Here is a 24,197-nt window from a genome sequence, read left to right on the forward strand (position 1 = left end):
TAGTGTACTAGACGAAATTGGCTGGAGAGAAACCTCAGATAGTGGTAAAATCTTACAAGAACTTTCTACTGTGCTTCAGTAAGCAGAGATTTTAAAACATTTTTTAATCACTGCAAATGTCAATCAGAACCCTCTTCTTGAAATCTGTAGGAATATGAACCCTCACTGAACAGAAACAAATACTTGAAAATCTTTCTAAAGAAAAATACTAGATTTTGAAATGACAGAAAATGAGTAATTACAAATCAATAATATGCTTTTTATAAAGCATATTAACAAAAAAGTCAAATTAAAGAGAATCCAATTCAATGTGAAAAACAAAACATAATAAAGGGTAGTTTTATTAAATATATTTGGCACAAACCTTTTGATCCCTTCTCAAAACTCAATACAGTTAGCAAAAGACATACTAATACATTTATTTTATACAGCTTATGAAAGAAGGATAAGAGAAGGAAGGCACTAGGAAGATCAAGTGCATGGAAAATATTGACTCCGAGTGCCTACTGATATTAAATTAAGGCACAACTACTCTAAAAGTCTACTATAAAAGTCTACGTTTGTAGCTGCTTATTGTTTCTGGAATGTAAAAGTTTTATCAGTTGGGGGACTATATTTTACACTTCTCTGAAATGGAACAATGTGCTGATTTACCTTAATATACTAGACTTTCTTTTGAAATAAATATGTAATTACAATTAATCATTTAAAAAGATCATAGGTTACATGATAAGCCAAAAAAGTTATCTGCAAGTATTATTTCATAATGGCCTTAGTAAAGTAGGTCTGATTCGAGGAAAGAAACAGATTAAGTACTTTCTAGTATGTGTACTGTAAACTAATTAAATCATGCTTGACAAAATGAGTACCATGATTTTTCAATGAAGATTCACAGTTAAGTATGGTTTCATTCCATATTAATCGCTTAAATATCATTATGAAAAAAGCAGCCAAGGAGCATTAGCGCTTTCTGACAGCTGGGAATAAGAAATATAAAGCTAGCAAAAAAGATCTTGCTTTTTGAACACATTGTAAAGATGACAATGCATCCTATACACCTCCTTTTCAAAGAAATCTAGATAAATGTACATTATACAAAATCAAGGCAAAGACATGTATAAGCAATTCGTGTTCATATTGCAAATAAAGCCTATTTGATTTCATATTGGTGTTCTCAAGTATTCAAAAAGGGGATGTTTTTCTATTAAAAACCAACCAAGAATCAAATGCTTTAAGCTCAGGGATACTGAATAAATGTAAAGTTTATATTAAACATGTTTACTGAGATCAATGATAGTAGCTGTATGAGGTTTTGAGCTGGCAAATGGAAAACATCTATAAGGAATTCCTATTGGCTTTAAATTGTGAGCTCAGAAACATCCCTGATATATAACAAATGAATATCCAAAACCTTTGTTACAAAGTTTAGGGAGTTTTGTGGGATGGAGTACAATCTGAGATGTGCGACATATGATATTGTGGAATATTACTGGGGGGGGGATTTAGTTTTGTACCACTATATTTGTAAAACAAAGAAAGAAATAATCTTCATCAGCATATGTTTACAGTGTAGGTTACAGTGTTTACTGTTCTGTAACATTTAAAGAAGGGGCACTTTGAAATGATTTACATAGTGTACAGATTTATAGTACGGTGAATAGTTTGATTAATGGGATCAATGGAGCCAGCCTGGATCTTTCCTATAGCCTTATCTCAAAACAGAATTACAAAGTTCAGTTTGCTACTGCATGCAAAACAAGCCACAAGGTGGCCATCAAGAAATAGAGACCGTTTCTTTGTGCCCTATTTTTATCAACACACTAATTCCATGATATAGTAAATGAGGCAACTTAGCATCCATGTTCATGCATTTGTGCTTCGGTTCTCCAGCATTTTGCCAAGAAGGACAGTGTTTCCTGGGTCACATCTTGCTGAAACATTCTTTTGCATTTGTCCAAACCTGAATTCCCTGGAATAACAAAACAGACAGAAAAGGAAATATCCGTATTTGAATTAAGCATTCAAGTAGACAAGTGATTAACTTAGCAACATACCAATGTATTAATTTCTATTAAAATTACCAATTTTTTCTATGTCATGATGGAACCATTCTTGCACTCAACATGAACAGAATGTTCTCCATCCTCAAGGAATGAAACACAGATGCCAGAAGCCTACTATAAAAAATACAAGGGCTCTCTTGAGGTTTTCATTAATTTAGGCTAAAACCTCATATTTTAATATTTCATATTCTGGTTCTTTTTTTGAAAATCCTTCTCTGTCAGACTTACCTTTTTGCACATACTGATCTGCATCACAGCATAGCTGATCAGTGCCTCCTTTAAATCATGGTTCTTTTGCTCCTTGAAGCGTTCAATATCAGCCCAAGCACCTTTCATGAAGTCTCTGAAATAAATTAGAGCAAACAAGGAACACCTTAGCATAAGACCATCCCCAGGTAAATGGGCTGATGACATGAGTTTATTCATATATTCGAACAAGATAGTGATTCTCCAAATGCTTGCTATTTTCTGGTCTATTAATTGCAATTTCTTATATATCCATTTCATGCAACATTACCATCTGCTCAAGATCTCCATTTCCTTAGCCGTTTTATTTCCATTTTAGAATCTCCATTTCATTTCAGTTTTGCAATCAATATAACATATTGACTTGAACATTTGGAGCTATATAAGTACATTTAAAATAAAACAAAATCGTAACACATGCTTTTCTTATTGCTAGAGTTGTTTCATTAGTTTGTAGGAGTATTCTTGGCAAATTATTGCTTGAAATCTTAATCTCTCAAAGAAATGTTTAATACTTCTATGGTTTGGAATGAATGCACTTAAACTTTAAAAAAACAAATCCACTAAATTAATAAAAGGTACATATAAATATATACAATAATATTACTGAACTAATATAACTTTAGATTTAATCATAATTATTATATAAGTGGGAAGGGGCAACAGTAAGAAAAGTAAATATGACAGAACAAAATGTTTCATTTAACCAGCAATGTCATAATTTCAAAGAATTGAGCAATAAGTCTCCAGGGAGTTATTGTTCAACATACCTCAAGTTTAACAGAACTAAAATTTCACTATAACCAAGGTATAAAACTTGCTAACCATGGAATAGTCCAATAGCCTCAACCTTCATAGTTTGTATTACAGGATGTACAAAACGGTTTGTACAGAGTTGTTTTTGCCAATAATGGGATATTCATGAGCACCTGGAACATATACAAGGACACCCATAAAATGATCACTTGCAGTATATACGCTTTGGCAGAAGCAATGGTTACCGGCTCTCTAAGTTCTTTGCTTTAAGCTGTTCTTCTCCATCATGTATCTGTTCTTCTAGAACCTTTATTTTTGCTTCTCTTTGATCAGGTGTCTCCTGGCCAAAAAGTTTGCTGGTCATTCCTTTCAAGGAGAATGTTCTTACCGTCTGAAAGAAGTATAATAATCAGGCAATTTTAAGAAGTACTTGACTACCTTCTAGAAAAACAAGGCATCCAAATTTTTGCATGGAAAATGTTTATATCAGCCATTGCTTTAAAATATTTACTAAAGATAAAAGCCTTTATTTTTATCCCAGATAAAAATTCTGAAGTACAATAGTCTCCCTTTTCCTCTTCCAGTTGACTGTACAGCTTCAGGAAGGGCACCCAAGGAGCAATGACAAAGCAATGACATCTAGCCAGCCATATCATCAAATCAACTCTATCAATTTATGGGATGACAATATCACATCTGGATCAGCTTCATACCCCAGTCCAAAAGGAAGCAAGATTTGCCCAGTCCAGATTACTGAATTGAAAATAAAGCATTTAAGTTCCTATTTTGTATTCGTGATTGAAAGCACAACTCAGGTTATTTTCCAAACTATAAATAGATCAATCAAGAACATGCTGCACCTTATGTTCCATATCCTTATTCCATATTTGGATTGCTCAGTTCACCATGAAATATTCTAGTTGCAGCGAAGAGTACTGAAGTCAAAAACCAGGGAGAGACAAGGAAAAAGGCAGGGGTGGCACAGAATATGCTCAGCAGAATTGTTTATAGCATATTTTAAGCTGAATCACTTTTAGAACAGCATCAGATTCTTCCAAAGCAACAATAATTATCATTATAAAATGTACTGTTATAGAATAAAGAACGTCAAACTGTATGCACAACTTAATTTTGAACTATGGCATATATAGAACTTAATTTTGTTGCCAATACTTAATAGTGGAATTAATTTTTTTTAGTTCTGTCCTTTCAACCATCAAAAATGTTGATAAATTTCTAGCCAAATATCTTCCTTCCCTTCTGCCCTATTCAAAAGACCATTCTCATCAGCATGTAAAATCTACCTTGCCTTTATGCACTTGTTTACCAAACACGGAATCTATTACATCATGGTATATATCATATTATTATACAGCTGAACGCATGTATAATAAGTTATTAAGAAGAGCTGTATCACATGAACTATACAGCACACTTTTTATCAAAATTCATTGAGTGTCTTCCATGTTCTTGAACATACAAGACTGTTCTATACTTTCTTAAAATATCTAAAAAGATTCCTGTTGCAAGATTACAAAAATCCTGCATCTTATTCAACAGCATATGAAACACTTAGTCAAGAAACAGACTTCTATTGATGAATAGTATTAATCACTGTGAAATGCATTATAGAAGTGTACAACATGCATATACTTCATATAATTGCTTTGCTGATACTCATAAAACACACACACATGGATACATAGAGAAAGAGAACTTCATGAACCTCGTCTGAGCAAGCTATATGTTAATGCCATGTTTGTTAAGAATATGACTCTAATTTTAGACTTTAGAAAATAAAGTGGGTAGATGAAGGGATGGATAGACAGAGCCAAACTTACACCTGTTGCCAATTCCTCACACTGCTGTTTCTTCGATAGGAGATCCTGAGCAACCATTTCAAACTCATACTGCAGCAGTTCATGCTTCCTGCAAACTGTCCTGAAAATAGCCAATAAAAAATATAAATGAAACATTCTACTCATTAATCCAAATCTATGTACATTCCGAAGCAGTAAGAATGAATTTTCTAGTCCCAGTCTAGCACTTAAAGTGTGATTCACGGATTACCGGGGGTCTCCCAAGACCCTCACGGGTCCACACAATCAAAATTTGCCAAATATTGAAGATATTTGTAAACATTTAAAACAATATCACCTTTCTTATTACTTTGTTAAAAATAGTTTATGAAAAATGTTTTATGTTAATATCTAATGGATTTAATACTGTTATTTTATGTGATTCAATAAAGAAATATTCTATGAAGGTGCATTTTAACTTTTAATGTGATAAATATCAATAAATATAACCCATACAAACAAATGCTCTTTGGGGAACCTCCATAATTTTTAAAAGTGGAAAGGGATCCTGAAAGCAAAAAGTTTAAGAATCACTGCTCTAATCCATGTGAAAGGGAACTGTCTGCAATAGAGAACTTATTCAATGGAGTCTTTATTTCATAGAGAAAACTAAAGTCCTTAATCATATGAATGTCCATAGAAAGAAAAGTGACCCTCTTTTTAACACAAAGAGCTATTTTATTTTTAAAAATAAGATTTTAAATGTTTCATTCCAAACAAACTTTAATCATCTCCTTTGAGAGCTGCTTTTGTCCCAATGTTAGATTAAGCAAAAAAAAATTTATTTTATAGAATATTCGGCATTGTAGGTATGCAAAAATAACACATTTCAACACAGAAGTGACCAAAAAAATCAGAAGCATTAGGATCAAAAGTACCCCTTTACTCAAAACTATAAGCCTATTTCAAGCTTATAAAGAAAACATAATTTCCACACCATGTTGCATTTTAGCTTAAACTCAAAACAAATCTTCACAGCCTGTATATTCTGGAGTCATTTCTGGCTAGGCATATTTCAGCAGAAATAAAACCTGGGGCATCATTGATTGTTCCAGTTTCAGAAGAAGCCAAATCCCAAAGCAACTGTACACTTATTTTAAGCTGTGAATAAGGCAGGTCCTTTCTCCATGTCTTCCACATGACCATATCAGCCTGTCCATACTTGGTCTTCCAACAATCTCCCTTCCATCTCCAAATATTGGATATCCTGTTGGCCTAATTTATCCTACATCTTCTGAACACCTTACATTCTCCTTCCCCTGCTTTCCTATAGCCCAGTGGTTCTCAACCTTTTTAATGCCGTGACCCCCAACCGGTCGTAAGTCGAGGACTAAACCGGTCGTAAGTCGAGGACTAAACTGGTCGTAAGTCGAGGACTACCCAACCGGTCGTAAGTCGAGGACTTTCCCTGCCCGGGAGTGCCGCGCATGCATGGTTCCGCCCCCTGCGCTGGCTGAGGCGTAGCTGGCAAGCGGCAGAGACGGAGCAGGCCGACCACCAGCTGGCCCAGCTCAAGGGAGGGTAAGGCACCCACCGGAAAAGGGGAAAAAAATGGCGGACAGCCTTGCTTGGCGGCCCCCGTGAAATGGTCGATCAACCCCAAATGGGGTCGCGGCCCATAGGTTGAGAACCGCTGCTATAGCCACTCTGCCTGGTTCATTCCATGAACAATTCCTGACCCTCTTATATCCTGATAATCTTGATTTCAAGGCCGCTTTGCACATAGGTTCAACTTACTTTAAATATTTGGACAAACACTGCAACACAGCTGTCAGAAAGGCGAAATATTTACTAAATCCCAGGTTCTTAAAATTCTGTAATAACTTTGCAAAACACCTGCAAACCATTACTGTAATTCCAGTCAGTTGTAAAGAATTGCCTCCCCCCCCCAAAAAAAACCAACACAAATCTCTTCAAAACATAGCAGGAGCATAATTTGAGCCTGTCATTGTCAGCCTCAGTATAAAAACTCAAGATAGGTTCTTTTATTTTATTTTTTGCCTAGTGCACTTATTACAGGAGTCATCATAATTCCCATGCTATGCAAAAATCAAGAAGCAAGGCTATCTGATAAATTATTTCAAAGCAAGTGCTTCCGAGTTTCCTGCATGCCCATTCTGATCATTCACTTTTAACTGTTTACAAATGAGTAAACTGCAATGCTTTAAACTTTATCAGAAAAATTACGGCAGATGTATTAATATGCTTACCGAAGAGCTTCTGCATAAAAGAGGTATTCTTTCAGCTGATCTGCATAGTGTTCTTCTTCCTCTAGTATATCATCAATAGAAGCTGCATACCTGGCAGGAAAAAAAGAATACCAGAAAAACCAACTCGCATTCCCCAAACTTGATCAACATTGCAGCGATATTTATTTAAAAATATTTTCATTAGGCCTAATTAAAATGACTTAGTAAAAGCATGTATCTTCTTCAAAGATAGAACCAAAACTGATACAGAAGATACAATGTCTCAGTTTTGAAAACCTTTCCAGTAATTACTACAGTAAAATATAAATTTTGTAGTGGGCAAACATTTCTTGCTCAAAAAAAAGTTTTATTGTAATAGAGGAAAATATTCAAGAAAAATAGTTACAGGACTGGCAGTTAAACCATAAACAAAAACAAAACTAAAAGACAATTCGTATTTATTTATGCCACTTAGCCATGATCAAAGAGGGCATACATAGTGATCAAATATTTCTCCCATATTTGGGCCGACAGGGTGCACCAAACTCAAGATAATAAATATATATATATATAACTCCAAATGTCTTTTTCTTGAGCCTGCTTAATGCCCCTAGTTGGGGGCTGCATGGTAAAAGATATTGTAAAAAGAAAAACTGCAGTATAGCAGTTAAAAATGTTACGGTGTACTCAATCAGACCGGTCTGTCTGAAAAACTTCCTATATATATATAGGAAGCAGACGCTTGATAACAGGACGTTTGATAACGGTATATAAGTCCCCCTTTTTACTTGCCTTTTAACCCTGACGATGTCATATGTATTTTGACGAAAGCTAGGTTGATTAATTAAACTCTGTTTAAGTATTCTCTTGGTGATCATTATTTTAACAAATGGATATTCCCAAGAGTCGTATTTTCACTAGTATTCTTAACATGTATGTATGTATGTATATTATGGTGTGGCCAGGAAGAGGATTGCATTTGGCCAATTAGAAATAGCGTCTCAATTTGTTGCCAGTTGTGGTTTGTTTCATCATTTCTTCATTGTCTTCTAGGATCACCTCAGCCCTGACTGAAGCAATATATAATACAAAGCCTATCCCTCATGATGGTTATTTTGATGCAACAATAGTAGGATGATTCCAGAAGCCCCATAATTTCCTAATGGAAAATGGTATTTTGCAGAAGAGTCACCATTAATGTTGACAGTGCTGTGGAATTATCTTCCTCAATGACCAATCAGGAAAAGCAAGCCCTTGGGCATTAAAAAAAACCTCTTGCAATATAGGCCAAGAATAAAGTCTATAAATGCAGCAAACTGCCAAGTGAGCCCTATGTTACGCTCACAGTTTTCTGAAAAAAAGCTCCTTTTACTGCCATAGTAGTCTATATCTCCCCAAATTAAAATATCAAATAAAATGAATATTTAGGAAACAAATTTGTAGTTACATAGCATCTATATAATAGAGTAAAGCTACTGCTATCAAGTAAATGAAAAACATCAGGTCTGCATTACATTCTACAACTTTATTCTACAACTTTCTGGCATGGAAACTTAAAGGAAACCTTGGAACAGAACCAGCCTCTTCTATAGTTTCAAAATAATAATATAAAAGAAATCCCTTTAAGTCACCAGGGACTCTTTGGGCTACTTAATGCAACAGATTTTAAAACAGCCCCAACCTAAGAGCCCATGAAATACAGCACAGCCCACACTGCCACTCTCCCCTCCCCCCCCCCACCTTAATGTGCTCATCTGGCTTCCATCAACTCTAATATAGCCAATACTTACACATCCATGTGATGACCAGCACTCTGAAGCCCATCCCCCATCTCTCTCTCTATTGCACTCCATTCACTAAAAGAAAAAGAGTTAAATAAGAAACAACATTGCACATTCTACTTCCTTATTTTGGCAACACCTATGTAAAATAAAAATAAAAATTTCACAATACCTTTTGAGATCACTAAAACAGAAAAAAGTTTGCTTTGGGTTTACTTGCAATATATCGTCTAATACTTTAATAACTTAAAATTCTAAAATGAAATAGGTACTTCTCCATTTCATTAGACAAGGGGCAAGTCAGGGAATTTTTGAATGATCAAAGCTGCTTGCAAGCTAGGATAGTACATAGTAAAGGATGCCGTGAGTAATACATCAGTAACATCTGAAAGGCCACAATTATTGGCCTAGAAAATTACTAGGCGCTCTACCCAGATGGTAAGAGACCACCCAGAAAGAGTGTCAAATTACCATCACACTGAAGAATTATGCATACTATCTTGGCATTTAAACCATACACACCTAAAGACATAACTAAAAACAACGTATCTGCACAATTATATTGGTGCCACTTGTTCTTTTTAGGTATTAAATAGTTTATGTCCAGAAATAACACTCTGCTACATCACCCACCCACCCCCGCTTTCTGGCAGAGAAGAGAGCAAATCACTTCATATGCAAAAATGCAGGATGCAATAAAATAGCTTTACATACAGCTGTCATAGATTCAAGTTAATAAATGTTTTAAAATGAACTAATACAGGTAGCTTTATTCTGACCCAGACAGATTTTGAACAAGACAAACATAGGTGACTTAACAGACTCTTCTTGCTTCTTTACAAGGTGGCTGGAGGCAAGAAGAGCAGTGAAACTTTTTTTTTTAAAAAAAATTAATAATTCATCAATTAAAGCATTTAAAAAATAGATTAGCTATATAACAGGGCAAAGGTAGGAAAATATAATGGATAAAGAACAAAATATCAGCAAATAAGCAAAGGATTTGCAAAAATAATAAAAATTATTTAATTAAATGTACAGAACTGGGTTAATAACTAAAAGTAAGTAAAAATCTCAATAGAAGTTTAAACATTAATAATGATGTTACCAATGTTGGTCATTGTTTCAAAAAAAAATGCCCATTGTTCTTTTGACAGTTTTTCTCTTTTTTTTTTGTTTTTCCCCCCCTTTCCCTTTATATCAGGGGTGTGAAACTGCTGGCCCACGGGCCAGATGCGTCATAGCGAAACCGTGCGCACCCCATTGCTGGCAATGGAAAAAAAGTCATGATATGTCAGGCATGTCACGTAACGTTGCGAGTTTGATACCCCTGCTTTACATGATTAAGAGCAGGGAATCTCAAATATACAGATGCAGCTGGGCTGGGGCTCTTTATAAGCAGACAAATATGAAATTCTTAACTTTTTTTTCCTCTTTCCGTGAGTAACTGCATTTCATACTCTCAGTAACAAACTGCCAGCACAGCAAACAGTCTCAAATACTGCTTTTCAGCAATTTCTACTGGCAGAAAAACAAATCCCAATTTAAGTTACATTTTTATTTTAAATGAAAATAGCAGGCATAAAGAGGAGGAGGAGAGAGGGAGAGAGACTATTCATGTTCCAATTAAACCAAAGTAGCCTACACAAAATGGTTATCTTTGGTATACAGCCCAGGATATAGAGCTCTCTAACCCAGGAAACTGACTTTGGCCTATGCTTACTAGCCATCTGATCTCTGCCCACGGCCACGCCACAAAAAACCACTAAGAGGCTGAAGCTTTTTCTCTAGGGAAACCAGGCAAGGCAGAAGCCAACTGGCCCAATTCCATCAGTCTGTGAAAGTACAACTTTTCCAACGCTTGATGTTCTCATTTCTGATTCACAATTATGGTCCATTACTGTAGTTAGAAAACACTATGAAGGTGGCAAGGAATAATATTTTGTTACCTGTTCCTGACAGTTAGAACAATTAACCCATGGAACAACCTGCCTCCAGAAGCGGTGAATGCGCCAACACTGGAAGTTTTTAAGAAGAGACTGGACAGCCATTTGTCCGAAATGGTATAGGGTTTCCTGCCTGAGCAGGAGGTTGGACTAGATGACCTCCGAGGTCCCTTCCAACTTTATCATTATTATTATTATTATAACTACTCCAACACCATTTCATATTTTCTTAATGGCTCGTCTATGATTTTCAAATTTTGGCTTTTTATTGCTTCAATCATTTCAAATGCTCACATAACATTAAAAAGTTGGGTATCAATCTTCAAAATATAAAGGAATGATTTTACAAATAAAGTGTGTTCTCATGTCTTACCTGAACACTCTCCCGTAATTCCCGTGGACTTTATATACACCATATAAACGATCTGCCACTCTCTAAAAAAGTAGAAACTGTATTTAGGTAAACATATTTCTCCCATGTCAGAAAAATATTTTTAAAAACATTCAAGATTTTTGAAATTATCTCTTTAGAGTTAGCTTACTATTGGAGAAAACAAAAACGGCTGTGTTTACACTGATGCTAAATTTTGCTTTTTCCAAAATGAATCCTTTATTGTGGAACAAATTGTTATTGGAATCAGACTCCTTATTAGTGCTGAGCAGAAAACACTGAACAGTTTAAACATACTGTTTAAAACTTTTATATTGCCGCCTGCATAATTTTATGCGGGCACAGAGAATAAGCTGCTCAGAACAATTTGAGAATATTAATTTGTACAAGATATAATTGAATTTATACAAGGATAAATGGATTTGTACAAGTAATAAATAAAATGACGGAATGGAAGGAGACTTCCTAGTCTTTTTTCCCCTTTAAGCACTACTCAAGCACACTGAACCCATTTTGCGTTTTGGTTCATCGGAATAGACAGTGAGGGGAAAAATTATTTGATCCCCTCATGTTTGCCCACTGACCAAGAAATGATCAGTCTATAATTTTAATGGTAGGTTTAACAATGAGAGACAGAATAACGACAAAAATCCAGAAGAACGCATTTCAAAAAAGTTATAAATTGATTTTCATTTTAACGAGTGAAATAAGTATTTGATCCCCTATCAATCAGCAAGATTCTGGGTCTCCGGTGTCTTTTATACAGGTAACGAGCTGAGATTAGGAGCACTCTCTTAAAGCAGACATGTCAAACTCACGACATCATGTGACGTCGCGCGACGTATCGGAGCTTTTTTCCCATTGCCGGCAATGGGGTGGGCGCGGTTTCGTTGTGACGCGTCCGGCCCATGGGCCAGCAGTTTGACACCCATCTTAAAGGGAGTGCTTCTAATCTCAGCTTGTTACCTGTATAAAAGACACCTGTCCACAGAAGCAATCATTCAGATTCCAAACTCTCCACCGTGGCCAAGACCAAAGAGCTGTCCAAGGATGTCAGGGTCAAGAGTGTAGACTTACATAAGGCTGGAATGGGCTACAAGACTATCACCAAGCAGCTTGGTGAGAAGGTGACAACATTGGTGCGATGATTCGCAAATGGAAGAAACACATAACTGTCAATCTCCCTCGGTCTGAAGCTCCATGCAAGATCTCACCTTGTGGAGTTTTAATGATCATGAGAACTGTGAGGAATCAGCCCAGAACTACACAGAAGGAGCTTGTCAATGATCTCAAGGCAGTTGGGACAATAGTTACCAAGAAAACAATTGGTAACACACTACGCCGTGAAGGACTGAAATCCTGCAGTGCCCGCAAGGTCCCCTTGCTCAACAAAACACATGTATAGGCACGTCCGAAGTTTGCCAATGAACATCTGAATGATTCAGAGAAGAACTGGGTGAAAGTATTGTGGTCAGATGAGACCAAAATCGAGCTCTTTGGCATCAACATCATGTTTTGTGAAGGGGTCAAATACTTATTTCACTCATTAAAATGCAAATCAATTTATAACTTTTTTGAAATGCGTTTTTTCTAGATGTTTTTGTTGTTATTCTGTCTCTCACTGTTAAAATAAACCTACCATTAAAATTATAGACTGATCATTTGTTGTCAGTGGGCAAACGTACAAAATCAACGGGGGATCCAATAATTTCCCCCTCACTGCATACCAGAATATACCATGGACACTAACTTAAGCATCAGAACATTTATAAAATGACTTCTTCAGTTTTTTAAAAATATACTCGTAACCCCATATCTCATAGCCTTGGATTGGGAGAGATTAGATCTGAGATATAATTTCTATCTGCAAGCTGATTTTTCAGAAACAGTTCTGAGGAGTTTTTTTTCTTCTAATATTCTGATGAGTGTTAATTTTGGCAAGAAAAAAAGGCCAGTTATGAAGTCAGGCTTGCTTTCAAGATAAATGGAGTGTTCTATTAATAAATAATAAAATGTATAAATATTATTAACCTGAAGCCAATGATAGGTGACATACAGAGAAAACAGATTAAAAATGTATATTTTAGTGTTTAGACTGATGATACCAAGTGCTACCATTAAACCCAGAAATAGCCTTAAGGCACAGAAGTAATTAATTCCAGTTCCTAAACATGAAACCATCCACATACACTGCTAGTTGAAGAGCTTAAACACAAAGAGCCCAAATACAACTTCTTTTTTCACAGCTCCCCTAGAAAGCTACGTCTCATATTGATTACCTCACTACATATGTCCCTATCATTTCAAATCATCCATATAATTTCTTGTATGTAGAGCAAGGGCTTATTTGATTCAATCAGTTTCATACAAAGAAACAAATGATCCCATGTTTTGCACATTAAGACGTGCTGACTTACATTATTTTCATCAGAATCCAAAGATGAAAACACTTACAGCTCTGACTCTTAGAAGATGCGATATGACAGACTGCAGCTCATCACTATAGTGCTTAAGTTCTGTAAATCTCCTAGAAATACAACATGGTGGAATACATTATTAACAATGGGAAACACAAACTTCTTCTCTCCATGCCAAGACAAAAGTTCCGAATAAAAGTCTGACATCTCAGAGACAAACTCCACTCAACCCCTTAGAAGATACATGAAAATGGGTAGATACAACAAAAAGAATGTAAATCTTGACCCATACATCCTATTCCTCAAAGAACATGATGAACAAAAAAACCTCTGTTGAAAATTAGAGTTTAGGAAACACAACAAAACTGGTCATATAAAATAGACAATATGCACATACTTAAGAGAGATGTGTACTTGTTTGAGTGGTCCAGTTATCAATGTTCACAGAAAACCTGTGGCTATGAAGAGGGAAAAAATCATAATTCTCTCTCCAGGATATATTCTAGAAACAAGGGATAATGTTTATTACATGCTTTGGGTGGTATTTCAAATCAGGCTTCATTATATTTTAATGAGACAACTACCTCAGCCAATTTCAGCATCAAATGATTCTGAATATATTTTTCCAAAGTTGAGTGCTGTTCCAAAGTGATATAAGAAATGGAGTTTGATCAGAACCAGTGTCCTTTCTAATCAATATAACAGAAAGTTAGTTTGAGCAAGTTAGTATGTTTTAAGATTGCTTTCAAAGTGCATCTGCACTTCAGCAAAATAAGTACAAGCAAATGTAAGCGTTAGAATATAGTCCTGGAAGGCTACAACAGCTTCTTCAAATGAATGGACTCCAGAGAAAGGGAAGAGCTACTATGCTACTCAATCAGAAGGGATATGCTTGAGCAGAAAGTCATGAATCACGACATAGAAATCTTTCTGAGATTGTTTCACAGATAAATCAAAAGTGTTATTATCATGGGAGTTTATTATAGACCATTTAGGCGGGAGGAACATGTGGATCAGTCTTCCTCTATCAGATGATTAAACTTTCAAACAGGTACACAATAGTTACAATGGGAAAGTTCAGCTACTAAAACTCCCTTTTTATGACCCTGTAATTCCTTAATTCAGGGTAGAGTTGAGGCAACAGGATGATTAGTTTTCTGAGTGGCAGGTAAGCGTCTTCCCTTCCCTATTAGGCCACCACACCACTTATAAAGTTCAACAACATCTATTCATCTAGTTCTGCCAAGCTCATACTTGTTCCACACTGAAGGGACTAATTGTTCACCTCTATTCTTCCTTACTTAGACCCCATATGGAATACTGCATCCTATCCTGGACATCAGAGACTAAAAAAACCCCCATCATTTGGAGTAGGTTCAGCAGTTGGTTACCAAGATAGAAGGGGATTGGAAGACAACTCCTGCCAGCAATATTTTGCCAATTTAAGGAGTTTGGAGAAAGTTCAGGTTTGAACCACTTGAAGACCCAGGTGAAAACAAATGGATGAGTGGCTCCTATGGACACTGCACTGCAGCGGGAGAGTGCAGATCAACAATTCGCTTATATGCAACTGGATGATACTGTTCTTACTGTTCTAAAATAATGTTCAAAATCTTTTAGTATCCAGCATATCCACTCTTGATTCACAGAAAACAGGACAATTTGATTACTCCTTTCAGCAACAAACTTTATAGAAGGATGACAAGGGATATTTTTTTTTGTAATAATCTTATAATATCTAACTGGCTATGATATCCACTGAATGCTAAGTTAAACTAAAACAGGGAGCTCCTAAAATATATTGCAGTCCTTTAAACCAAGGGTCCCCAACCCCTGGTCCATAGATCGGCATCAGTCCGCGACATGCCAGCAACCAGTCCGCGCAAACAAGGGAAGCTCCATCAGCGGGATGCAGGCGGCACACAAAACCACACACCCTCCAGTCTGTGGAAAAACCTTTCTCCACAGAACTGGTCCCTGGTGCCCAAAAGTTTGAGGGCCACTGCTTTAAACAGTAATACTATTCTATGATTTCATTCAGAAACAAATTCCACTGAATTTAATCAGGGTTCCATTGTTACATAAGTATAATCATAATTGCTTTTAAGCCCCATCACACTTACTTATCTGGATTTTTCACTCTGAATGTTGCATTAAGAGCTTTTAACCTAGAATCTGCCTGTTGGAGAAACATATGTACAAAAATTAAAAACAAAAACAAAATCATAACCTAAAGTGATTGTGATAATTCTTGCAGAAGCATAACATTTTACAAAACTAACTTGCAGCACAAAATCCATAAACGGAAGCTAGAAGTAAAAAAATAAGATTTTAATCCAGATCAAATGAATCAACTTTATATTTCTTCCTTTTACTTCTGATGGTCTTAATCTTTAGTTTGTTCAAATATTGTCACACGATTATATTTCTCTTCATTTCTTCTTTTTCCCCAAGTTTTTCAAGATTTTAACAAGCATCTTTTTTAAATCCAGTAGGAAAAAATTATGAGATAAAATTATTTATAACCTTAGATAGGGTGAAAGCACTAAATCTTGTTGTAATAAAGGTTGATAGTCACTTCATTTCTTTTTTCTTTCTTCTTTACTTTTTTTCTTGCAATGTCTACTCCTTTCTATTATACTGTCTTTAAATTTAGTATGTATTGTATTTTACTAATATAACTAAAATTCTTAATAAAATTATGTATGATTAAAAAAACCTATACCCTGCAGATAGGAAAAAATGGCACATGATTCATGCACTAAATGAAACATTATGAGGGGCTAAAGCAGACCAATAATTATGTTGCTTGTAAGCAGCACAAACATTCCAATTGTCATCATACCACACTACAATGTAGCACATTAATTCTCTCATTATAAAACATTTATATAATGTATTTTCATAAAACATTTATATAACGTATTTTCACTATAGAGCAAGTAATTTCAACGCCAGCGTTTTAGATGTTCCAAGAAGCAATTATATTAGAAATCTATTTTGGTTTCCTACAAAAAAAGATATTTTAAACTACAAAAGCAGGAAACAGCAGCTGGAATATAAAATCCCAATTCAGAGTAGAACAATAATGTTGGAATATTTCAACATAATGCTAGGCATCTTTCAAAATATTTGTGGTAGCATTAAGCCATCTCTTAAAAATGCATGATTAATGTGTTGCTTGGCACTTAGGACAGAGTTGTATATTCCTTTCCCTGCTTCTTGCACAATCATAGCAAATGTCTCCTTTCCAAGTGTGATTTATGGTTATGAAGATGGTAAGGTATGCAGAGTTAGCATTTTTTGTGCAAATGCTCTCTTTCTAAGTAGCAATTTAACCCATGTGGATATGTGGATACACATATTTCAGAAGATAATTAGAAGGATATAGAACATTTATTTTCTAAATGAAAGGTAATTATAGAAAAATATTTTGAATTGGAACTGACTGAACTTTAGCACACAATATAAAACTCTGGCACAAAACTTCATTAGTAAGTCAGTTTACATGATTACATCATTTGGGATATATAATTATAGCACATTATAAAGTAATTACCGTACCTTCAGTTGAAACCCTGTTTCATTTACCATTTCCTTCCAGCCAGTTTCCTAGAAATAGAAATTATATTCATTATTACTTCAAGGCTTTATTAATGATGCACTGATTGTTATAGCACTGTCCTTCATAACGCATTGGCCCAAGACCATATAAACAAGAGTTAAACCATTCTCATAGGATCAAAACTAATCTGACAATCCTAACAATAATGATAACCTACACATTAAAATATGCCTTTTAGAATCCACCTACATTAGTCGCATCATCACATCCCGTGCCAGCAAATGCCATATTTGTATTCAGTTAATTTAAATGGATAATTGTCAAATTCTACTGCTGTCTGAGAAGACAGAAAATTATATTTTTTCCATACAATGCTCAAATTTATATATTAATATAGAATGTTTTATATAATTAAATCACTTCAAGAACAATAGCTGCTGTCTGGGAGAGGGAAGATTGTAAAAGTAGTATTGTGTATATACAATAAATAGTGCAGGAGTTTATTTGCTTACAGGATTACAGTTTTAAAAGAACACGCTATTTCTACTCTAAGATACTTTTTCTCTTAACACAGAAATTAACATTGTTAACTTGTTTAATATTCTTTTATTAAACAAAAGTAATTAGACTCCTGAATACACTAGATCTCTCAAAGGATTTGTAGATGCTCCCATCATTTTACATACTTTTTAATTTTTTTAAATCTTTTATCAGAGAGAGAGAGAGAGAGAGAAGGAAGGAAGGAAGGAAGGAAGGAAGGAAAGAAAGAAAGAAAGAAAGAAAGAAAGAAAGAAAGAAAGAAAGAAAGAAAGAAAGAAAGAAAGAAAGAAAGAAAGAAAGAAAGAAAGAAAGAAAGAATTCTGCACTGTGCGAGCCCAGCAGCCAAGGAAAAGGTGAAAATGAGAGAGGGATTCCCTTGGAGACACAGTGCTTAAGGGGAAATGTAGCTTCTCCCCTCCCCCATTGCAAGTCTGGTAGAATCGCTCTTGGCTTGCAAACTTGAGAGCTGCACGAAGAAAGGAGGGTGAACACACACTCTCTCACACACACACACAAATACACACAACAAATTAAACCACGAAAAGCAGGCAGGAAATTGCCAAAACATGAGGCATCTGGAGCATCATCAAAACAAAAGCAAAAAACTCAGCGGTCTTAGAAAAGGTGCAAACGAGAGAGAAAGATTCCCTTGAAGATGCAGTGCTTAAAGTGAAAGGTAGCTTCTCCCTGCCCCTATTTGCACCTTGAGAAAGCACTCTCACAAACACATACCTTGGGGAGGATCCCCCTCCAATGAGATTTTGGGGAAGCCCTCTTGTCTTGCAAACTTGGAGACTTGTGCAGAAGGGAGCACAAGCCCAGCTGGGGTGCCGGGAGGGGGAGAGGAGGAAAGTGAGGAAGAAGAGGAGAAAGAAAAAGTAGCAGGAAGAAGAGGAAGCAGGAAGAGGATGAGGCAGAAAAAGGGATAGCACAAGAAGCAGGAGGATGAAAAGGAGGAAGGACGCGAAGCTCAGATGTTGCAAGCCACTTGGAAGCGCAGCCGCTGAAGAACCTATGTACTGAGCAAGATGGCTTCTGCCCTGCCACTCTTCTGCCCCTTCCCAGACCTCTGCAGACTTGCCACATGCCTCCAGCCCCGCAGCCCGGTTCCTAACTGACCAAGGCCTGGTACCAGTCCATGGACCAGGGGTTGGGGACCCCTGACCTAGGGTTTAAAAATCTAAAAATATTAATTTGCAACATGAAAACTTCCATTTGTAGATGTGATGTGTGTAGATTAACATGTGCACACTCTAATTTCTATAGTTACTGAGCATTAGAATAAGAAGAGACACAGCAAATTCTTTCACACTGGTTCTGCTGTTCCATCTATCTGAATAATATCAACTGTCCTACTTTTCAGTTAGTTTTTAGCCCTACTTGAGAAAGAAACCTCAGAGCTTTCTACCACAAATGTATATACATATTTGATTAATTAGAATTAAGGTGCATAAGTATATTTTACAAAATCCAACCAACATACTTGGGTTAAAAATGCATTAAACATCTTTTCCTGGCAAAGAATCGGATGTGAAGCCACACGCAAAAGAAAATTTTCCAAGCCAATCCTCCGTCGCTCTACAAAATCTGGATCCATGTTATCTGCCGAGAGCTTATGCCACACAAATTCTGCCTATGAAACAAGGAGGAAGGTTAATAGTATGAAATATTTATAATCCTTTTAAGGTAATCCACATTTTTTGAAAGTACTGTACAATATTTACCTGGACAAGAAAACAACCCTGAATTTAAGATGATCCTTTAAAAGGAAGAGAAGACAAAACAGTGAGCAACTGTTTTATCAACTTACGGATAATAGATGTGAGCACTAGCTGGAATAATAATCTGGAGGTGTCTATCACCCATAAGAGAAATAATATTCATACACATGAGTATTTTTGCACCCATGTGTGGCTGTATACTTGCCAGAAACCATACTGTCTCCAAAAGAGGAGGAAAATAAGAATTAGTATTATTGGTTCAAATTAATTGCTTGTAATATTAGGTACCTTGTTTATAAAATTATTTCATTCCTCATCTGCATATATCAACTGTTTTCTCCTATCTGCACTCTGACACAAAAAAAGCATGTAAGCAATTAGGCATACTTTTTTCTCTGTCTTTCTAGCCAAAACACAAAAAAGAACATCAAAAGAGCAGGATGGAAATTTGCTAACAATAAGAGGCAGCTTCGCTGGAAGGAAAGCAGGAAGAAAGTTGGTTGGAGGTGGTGAAGTTACAGCACAGGAACTGTATGAAAAATCCTGTTCACATTCTACAAATAGACTTACAATTCATCACATAAAAAGCTTCTCTTAAGCTGCAGAATAATTTTGGAAGATGGACCGCCCCTTTCCCATTATTTCATGGAAAAAAACCATTTCCTGTCAGGTAAATATGGTAGTCTAAATTTTCTCACTCCAAATGACACATACAGTGTGTTAGCCATTTTATATGATTTGCATAAATTTACAATGAAGCACTAGATTATTTTTTTTAAAAGCTACACAAGCTCAGCTCTTACTCATGTCTCCTATTTTTTTAAACTTTAAACATTTCTTACATAAATTGAAGGCTGTATTTGCAGCCTTATGGGGTAAAGATTGCACATGTGATAAAATTATAAGCCAAGAATTGCTCTTGAACCCCAAATAATGTTTTGGTATGTCATCATAGAGGCATGAACTTCAGTAAGTCCAAGTATGAATAATGTGTTAAAAGAAATGACCATACAGAATGAGCTAAAACTGGAAAAGAGTCTTACCCTTTTTTCTGGCAAAGGTGGTACAATGATATGTGGATAGTTCACTAGCAAGTAATTTCTCAACAATTCAAATTCACTGTATCGCCTCCAAAGAGAGTCTGGAGGGGAACATTGTCCTTCACCCATTGACTCCACAGACCTAAACAACATCATGATAAGATCAAGTGAAAATCAGTAGAATATCTAGTTTAGTTCAAGATACAAAAAAGATGGAGATGGAGAAATTCACCTGAATGTCAGAAAAACTAACAAAGCAGATACTAACCATGTATTTTAACTTTTGCCTACTGTATGTTTGATATGTGCTTCATTAATTAGCTTTAAATTACTAATTTAATTTAATTCAAGAATGCTAATTAGTTAGCAAAATAATATAAGCTAATAAAATACTTTAAGATGCTTCTATCAGTGTTTGAGGAAAAAAATGATAGTGTATTCTTCTATCAGCAAAACAACTGTAAACTGTAACAGAAAAATATTGTAAGTTTAAGTATCCAAAAACATTGTTTTATTTGAAATTCCTAAGGTGATGTGTAGCAGCATACAAACACCATACAACCACAGTGAGATGTCTTCCACCCCATCCCATAACATGCATGGGAGATGGCTAATTTTCCCCCAAAAATATCTTCAGTAAATAAGAAATTTGTAGGTTGTAATGGATTAGGTGGCAAATCTTAGTATCATTATCTATTGTACAAGTGGTCCTAGAAAACATACAGCTATTCCCAGTCAGTTCAAATCGTCTAATGTTCTTTTTAAAGGTGTGCATGCACATGAACAGATAGCAGACATTCCCAGCTGACATTTTTTCTCACATATGATCACAAACACCTAATAGAAGTAGACCTCCCCAGCCGTTGTCCTCACGCTAGTATTTAATTCATACTGCTGCAGAATTAGCCTATAATATCATCAACAGCTTGATTACATTTTCTTTATTCATTAAATAAATGCCAGGAAAAATAGTTATTGAAAAGAAAAAAGAAAGTTCACCTTTTAATTAATTCATTAAGCCTAGTGGTTAAGGCTCCCAGGCTAGAATCCTGGGAGACCGTGAATTCTAGGTATGAAAAAACAGCCAGTCACTCTTTCTTGGCCCAACTCACAGGGTCTAGGACAGGGGTAGGCAACTTTGGCTCTTTTATGACTCGTGGACTTCAACTCCCAGAATTCCTGAGCCAGCCAATTCTGGGAGTTGAAGTCCACGAGTCATAAAAGAGCCAAGGTTGCCTACCCCTGGTCTAGGAAGACAGCCTTCTCTGCTGCTGCCCCTACTTTAGGGATCACCCTTCCCCCCCGAGGTGAGACAGAGCCCCCCATTCTCCTGGCTTTCTGTAAAGGGGTCAAAACTTGGCTCTGCAGCCTTGCATGAGTGGGGCACAATCGTGGGGTTGGCAGGTGCCATAAGAGCCCTCCTTCCACCTTTATTAATCATTGTTAAATGGCCATCTTGGAATTTTTTATTTCTATGAAATATTATAATTTTGTAATTTTAATTTTTAATCTTAATGTTAATATTCTAATAGTAACTTTATATACTGTTTTATATGTTGATTATACTGTACATCACCCAGAGCTCCACTTTGAGGGTGATGGGCAGTCTAGAAACATGAAATATAAATAAAATAAATAAAAATATTATATTTGTTATGCAACCTTAGTTTGAGCCACAACTGAAGCACTAATCTAATACTGTTGGAAAATAGTGAACCACCAGTTCACCCATACTATGGACAATCTGCTTGATCTGAAGAATTTATGAGCCACACTATCCCAGCCAATGAACTGCTTTTATTTTTAAGAGATTTCACAACAGTAAGAACGGAGTCAGCTCTTTTCTTATGTACTGTATAAGTTACCTTTCTTTTCTTTATGCATAGGTTATCTTAACAAGTATGATTCTTTAAGAACATGGCTCCAAAATTGAGAACAAAACAGTATCCAAGCAATTCTACTTGTTCCTGAGCTTACTAAGACAGAATGGAAAAACCACATAAACCATAAAATGGATTGAAAATAATTTTCAAACTAATAGTAAAAAATTAATGTAACGGTTAACTTTATTTTGATTTTAACTTACCTTGTTTCAACGAGGTATGCAGTATAAGTTTCCTGCATGTTCATAGCATTCCGTCCTGTCCTCTTCTCTGCTTCTGCAATGCTGATTTCTATTTTTTTCAATAAACAATCTTCCATGATCTTTTAAGAAAGAAAAAAAATCTGTAAGCATTACAGCTGTTGCTCTATATTTATTAAACATTTTGCTGCCGTCACGTATCAAATCGCTGGCTCTTAAAAAGCAGAATCAGGTGTAGCTGGTTGTAAGTGATGACAGTAATATCAATTTACAATGCATATATTATATTTTAATCTTTGCAATAATACTTGTATTATAACAATACTTTTCACACAAGTCAGTGAAAAGTGGCTGTCCTATCTGATTAGTTTATCCATTAGACCAGGGGTAGGCAACCTCGGCTCTTTTATGACTTGTGGACTTCAACTCCCAGAATTCCTGAGCCAGCCAAGCTGGCTCAGGAATTCTGGGAGTTGAAGTCCACGAGTCATAAAAGAGCCGAGGTTGCCTACCCCTGCATTAGACAAACAGTGCAGGAAAACATAAGGTGTTGCAATGCATGTCATGGTAACAGTTGTATCAAATTGTTATTCACCTGGAAGAAGGCTAGTTTTTCCCATTAATTTGTTTAAAGAGGCAAAGTTATCTTAATCCTCCTACTTAAAGTGGGAGATTCACTTAATCTCAAGCATTTAATCACAACTGGAATATCAGGTTTCATGTACTCCTTTAGTCAGACCAGCACTCCCAACTAATTAAGAGAAACCACAGATTTCCTGGGAAAAATGAACTCCATAGGCAATCACCCTGGCTAAACAGTCTGCCACTAATTCCTCCTCTTGAATTTACAAAGGACAATCTTACATTACTGAGAATATGATAGAGGCATACATGCAGCTCTTTTGTTTAATCTTTTTTTTTGGGGGGGGGAATAATCTTAAATACCAAATGAGTATCTTATACTACACACTAATTTCACCTATAGTAATGAAGCATCTTCTCTCCTGATTTACTGGGCCTTCATATTTCTAATCAGCCATTTATACCAAATTATATGGAGTTGCATGGTAGTAAGTCCTTCCTTGCTTTTTATCCCTTGTAGCGAAGCATTCAGTGCGTATGTTTAAGCAACTAAAATCAAATGTCTGCCCTCTTCCCTAGTTTAGGCAGGTTGTGCATTAACCTGGCTGGCATTAAATCAGCAAGATACTGACTCTGGCATTCAACACAAAATAAAGCATTCAAAATTGGGATTCTAACAATGGGAATCTGAAGGCAGATGAAATTTGAACAGCCTACAAGAATCCTACGTTACCCATGATACAATCCATATAGAATCCATATGTACACTGAAGACACACTTCCTGCCTAAAATCCTTAAAGAGGAAGATACATCCAGCCACAGTTAAATACAGCAACATTTATACCAACTAGTGCAAAAGTTAGCTTATGTTATTAAGAATCAGAAGAGTATCAATTAATAACACTTAACTTATAACTTGAAACTTCAGTGACACAAGCTACGGCAATGGCAAGATTTTATTCTCTGATCTAATACTTAACATTTGCACTCAAAAATGGAATAACATCCCATAAAACCTTG

General features: G+C 35.8%; 1 protein-coding gene across 1 annotated transcript; it reads right to left on the reverse strand.

The window, feature by feature from the left end:
* Nucleotides 1–277: 277 nt before the first annotated feature.
* Nucleotides 278–22,713, reverse strand: SNX4 (sorting nexin 4). Its single transcript, XM_015819132.1, has 13 exons — nucleotides 22,598–22,713; nucleotides 20,515–20,653; nucleotides 19,234–19,383; nucleotides 17,210–17,257; nucleotides 15,769–15,824; nucleotides 13,683–13,755; nucleotides 11,211–11,272; nucleotides 8,904–8,969; nucleotides 7,135–7,224; nucleotides 4,907–5,006; nucleotides 3,311–3,456; nucleotides 2,292–2,406; nucleotides 278–1,969 (listed from the first exon to the last, which is right to left on the reverse strand). Exons 1-13 carry the CDS (start codon nucleotides 22,711–22,713, stop codon nucleotides 1,922–1,924), a joined length of 1,209 nt encoding a protein of 402 aa, XP_015674618.1. The 3' UTR covers nucleotides 278–1,921.
* Nucleotides 22,714–24,197: the final 1,484 nt, after the last annotated feature.

Source organism: Protobothrops mucrosquamatus, unplaced genomic scaffold (genome assembly GCF_001527695.2).
Source record: "Protobothrops mucrosquamatus isolate PMUCROS unplaced genomic scaffold, P.Mucros_1.0 scaffold863, whole genome shotgun sequence".
In the NCBI taxonomy this organism is placed as follows: domain Eukaryota; kingdom Metazoa; phylum Chordata; class Lepidosauria; order Squamata; family Viperidae; genus Protobothrops; species Protobothrops mucrosquamatus.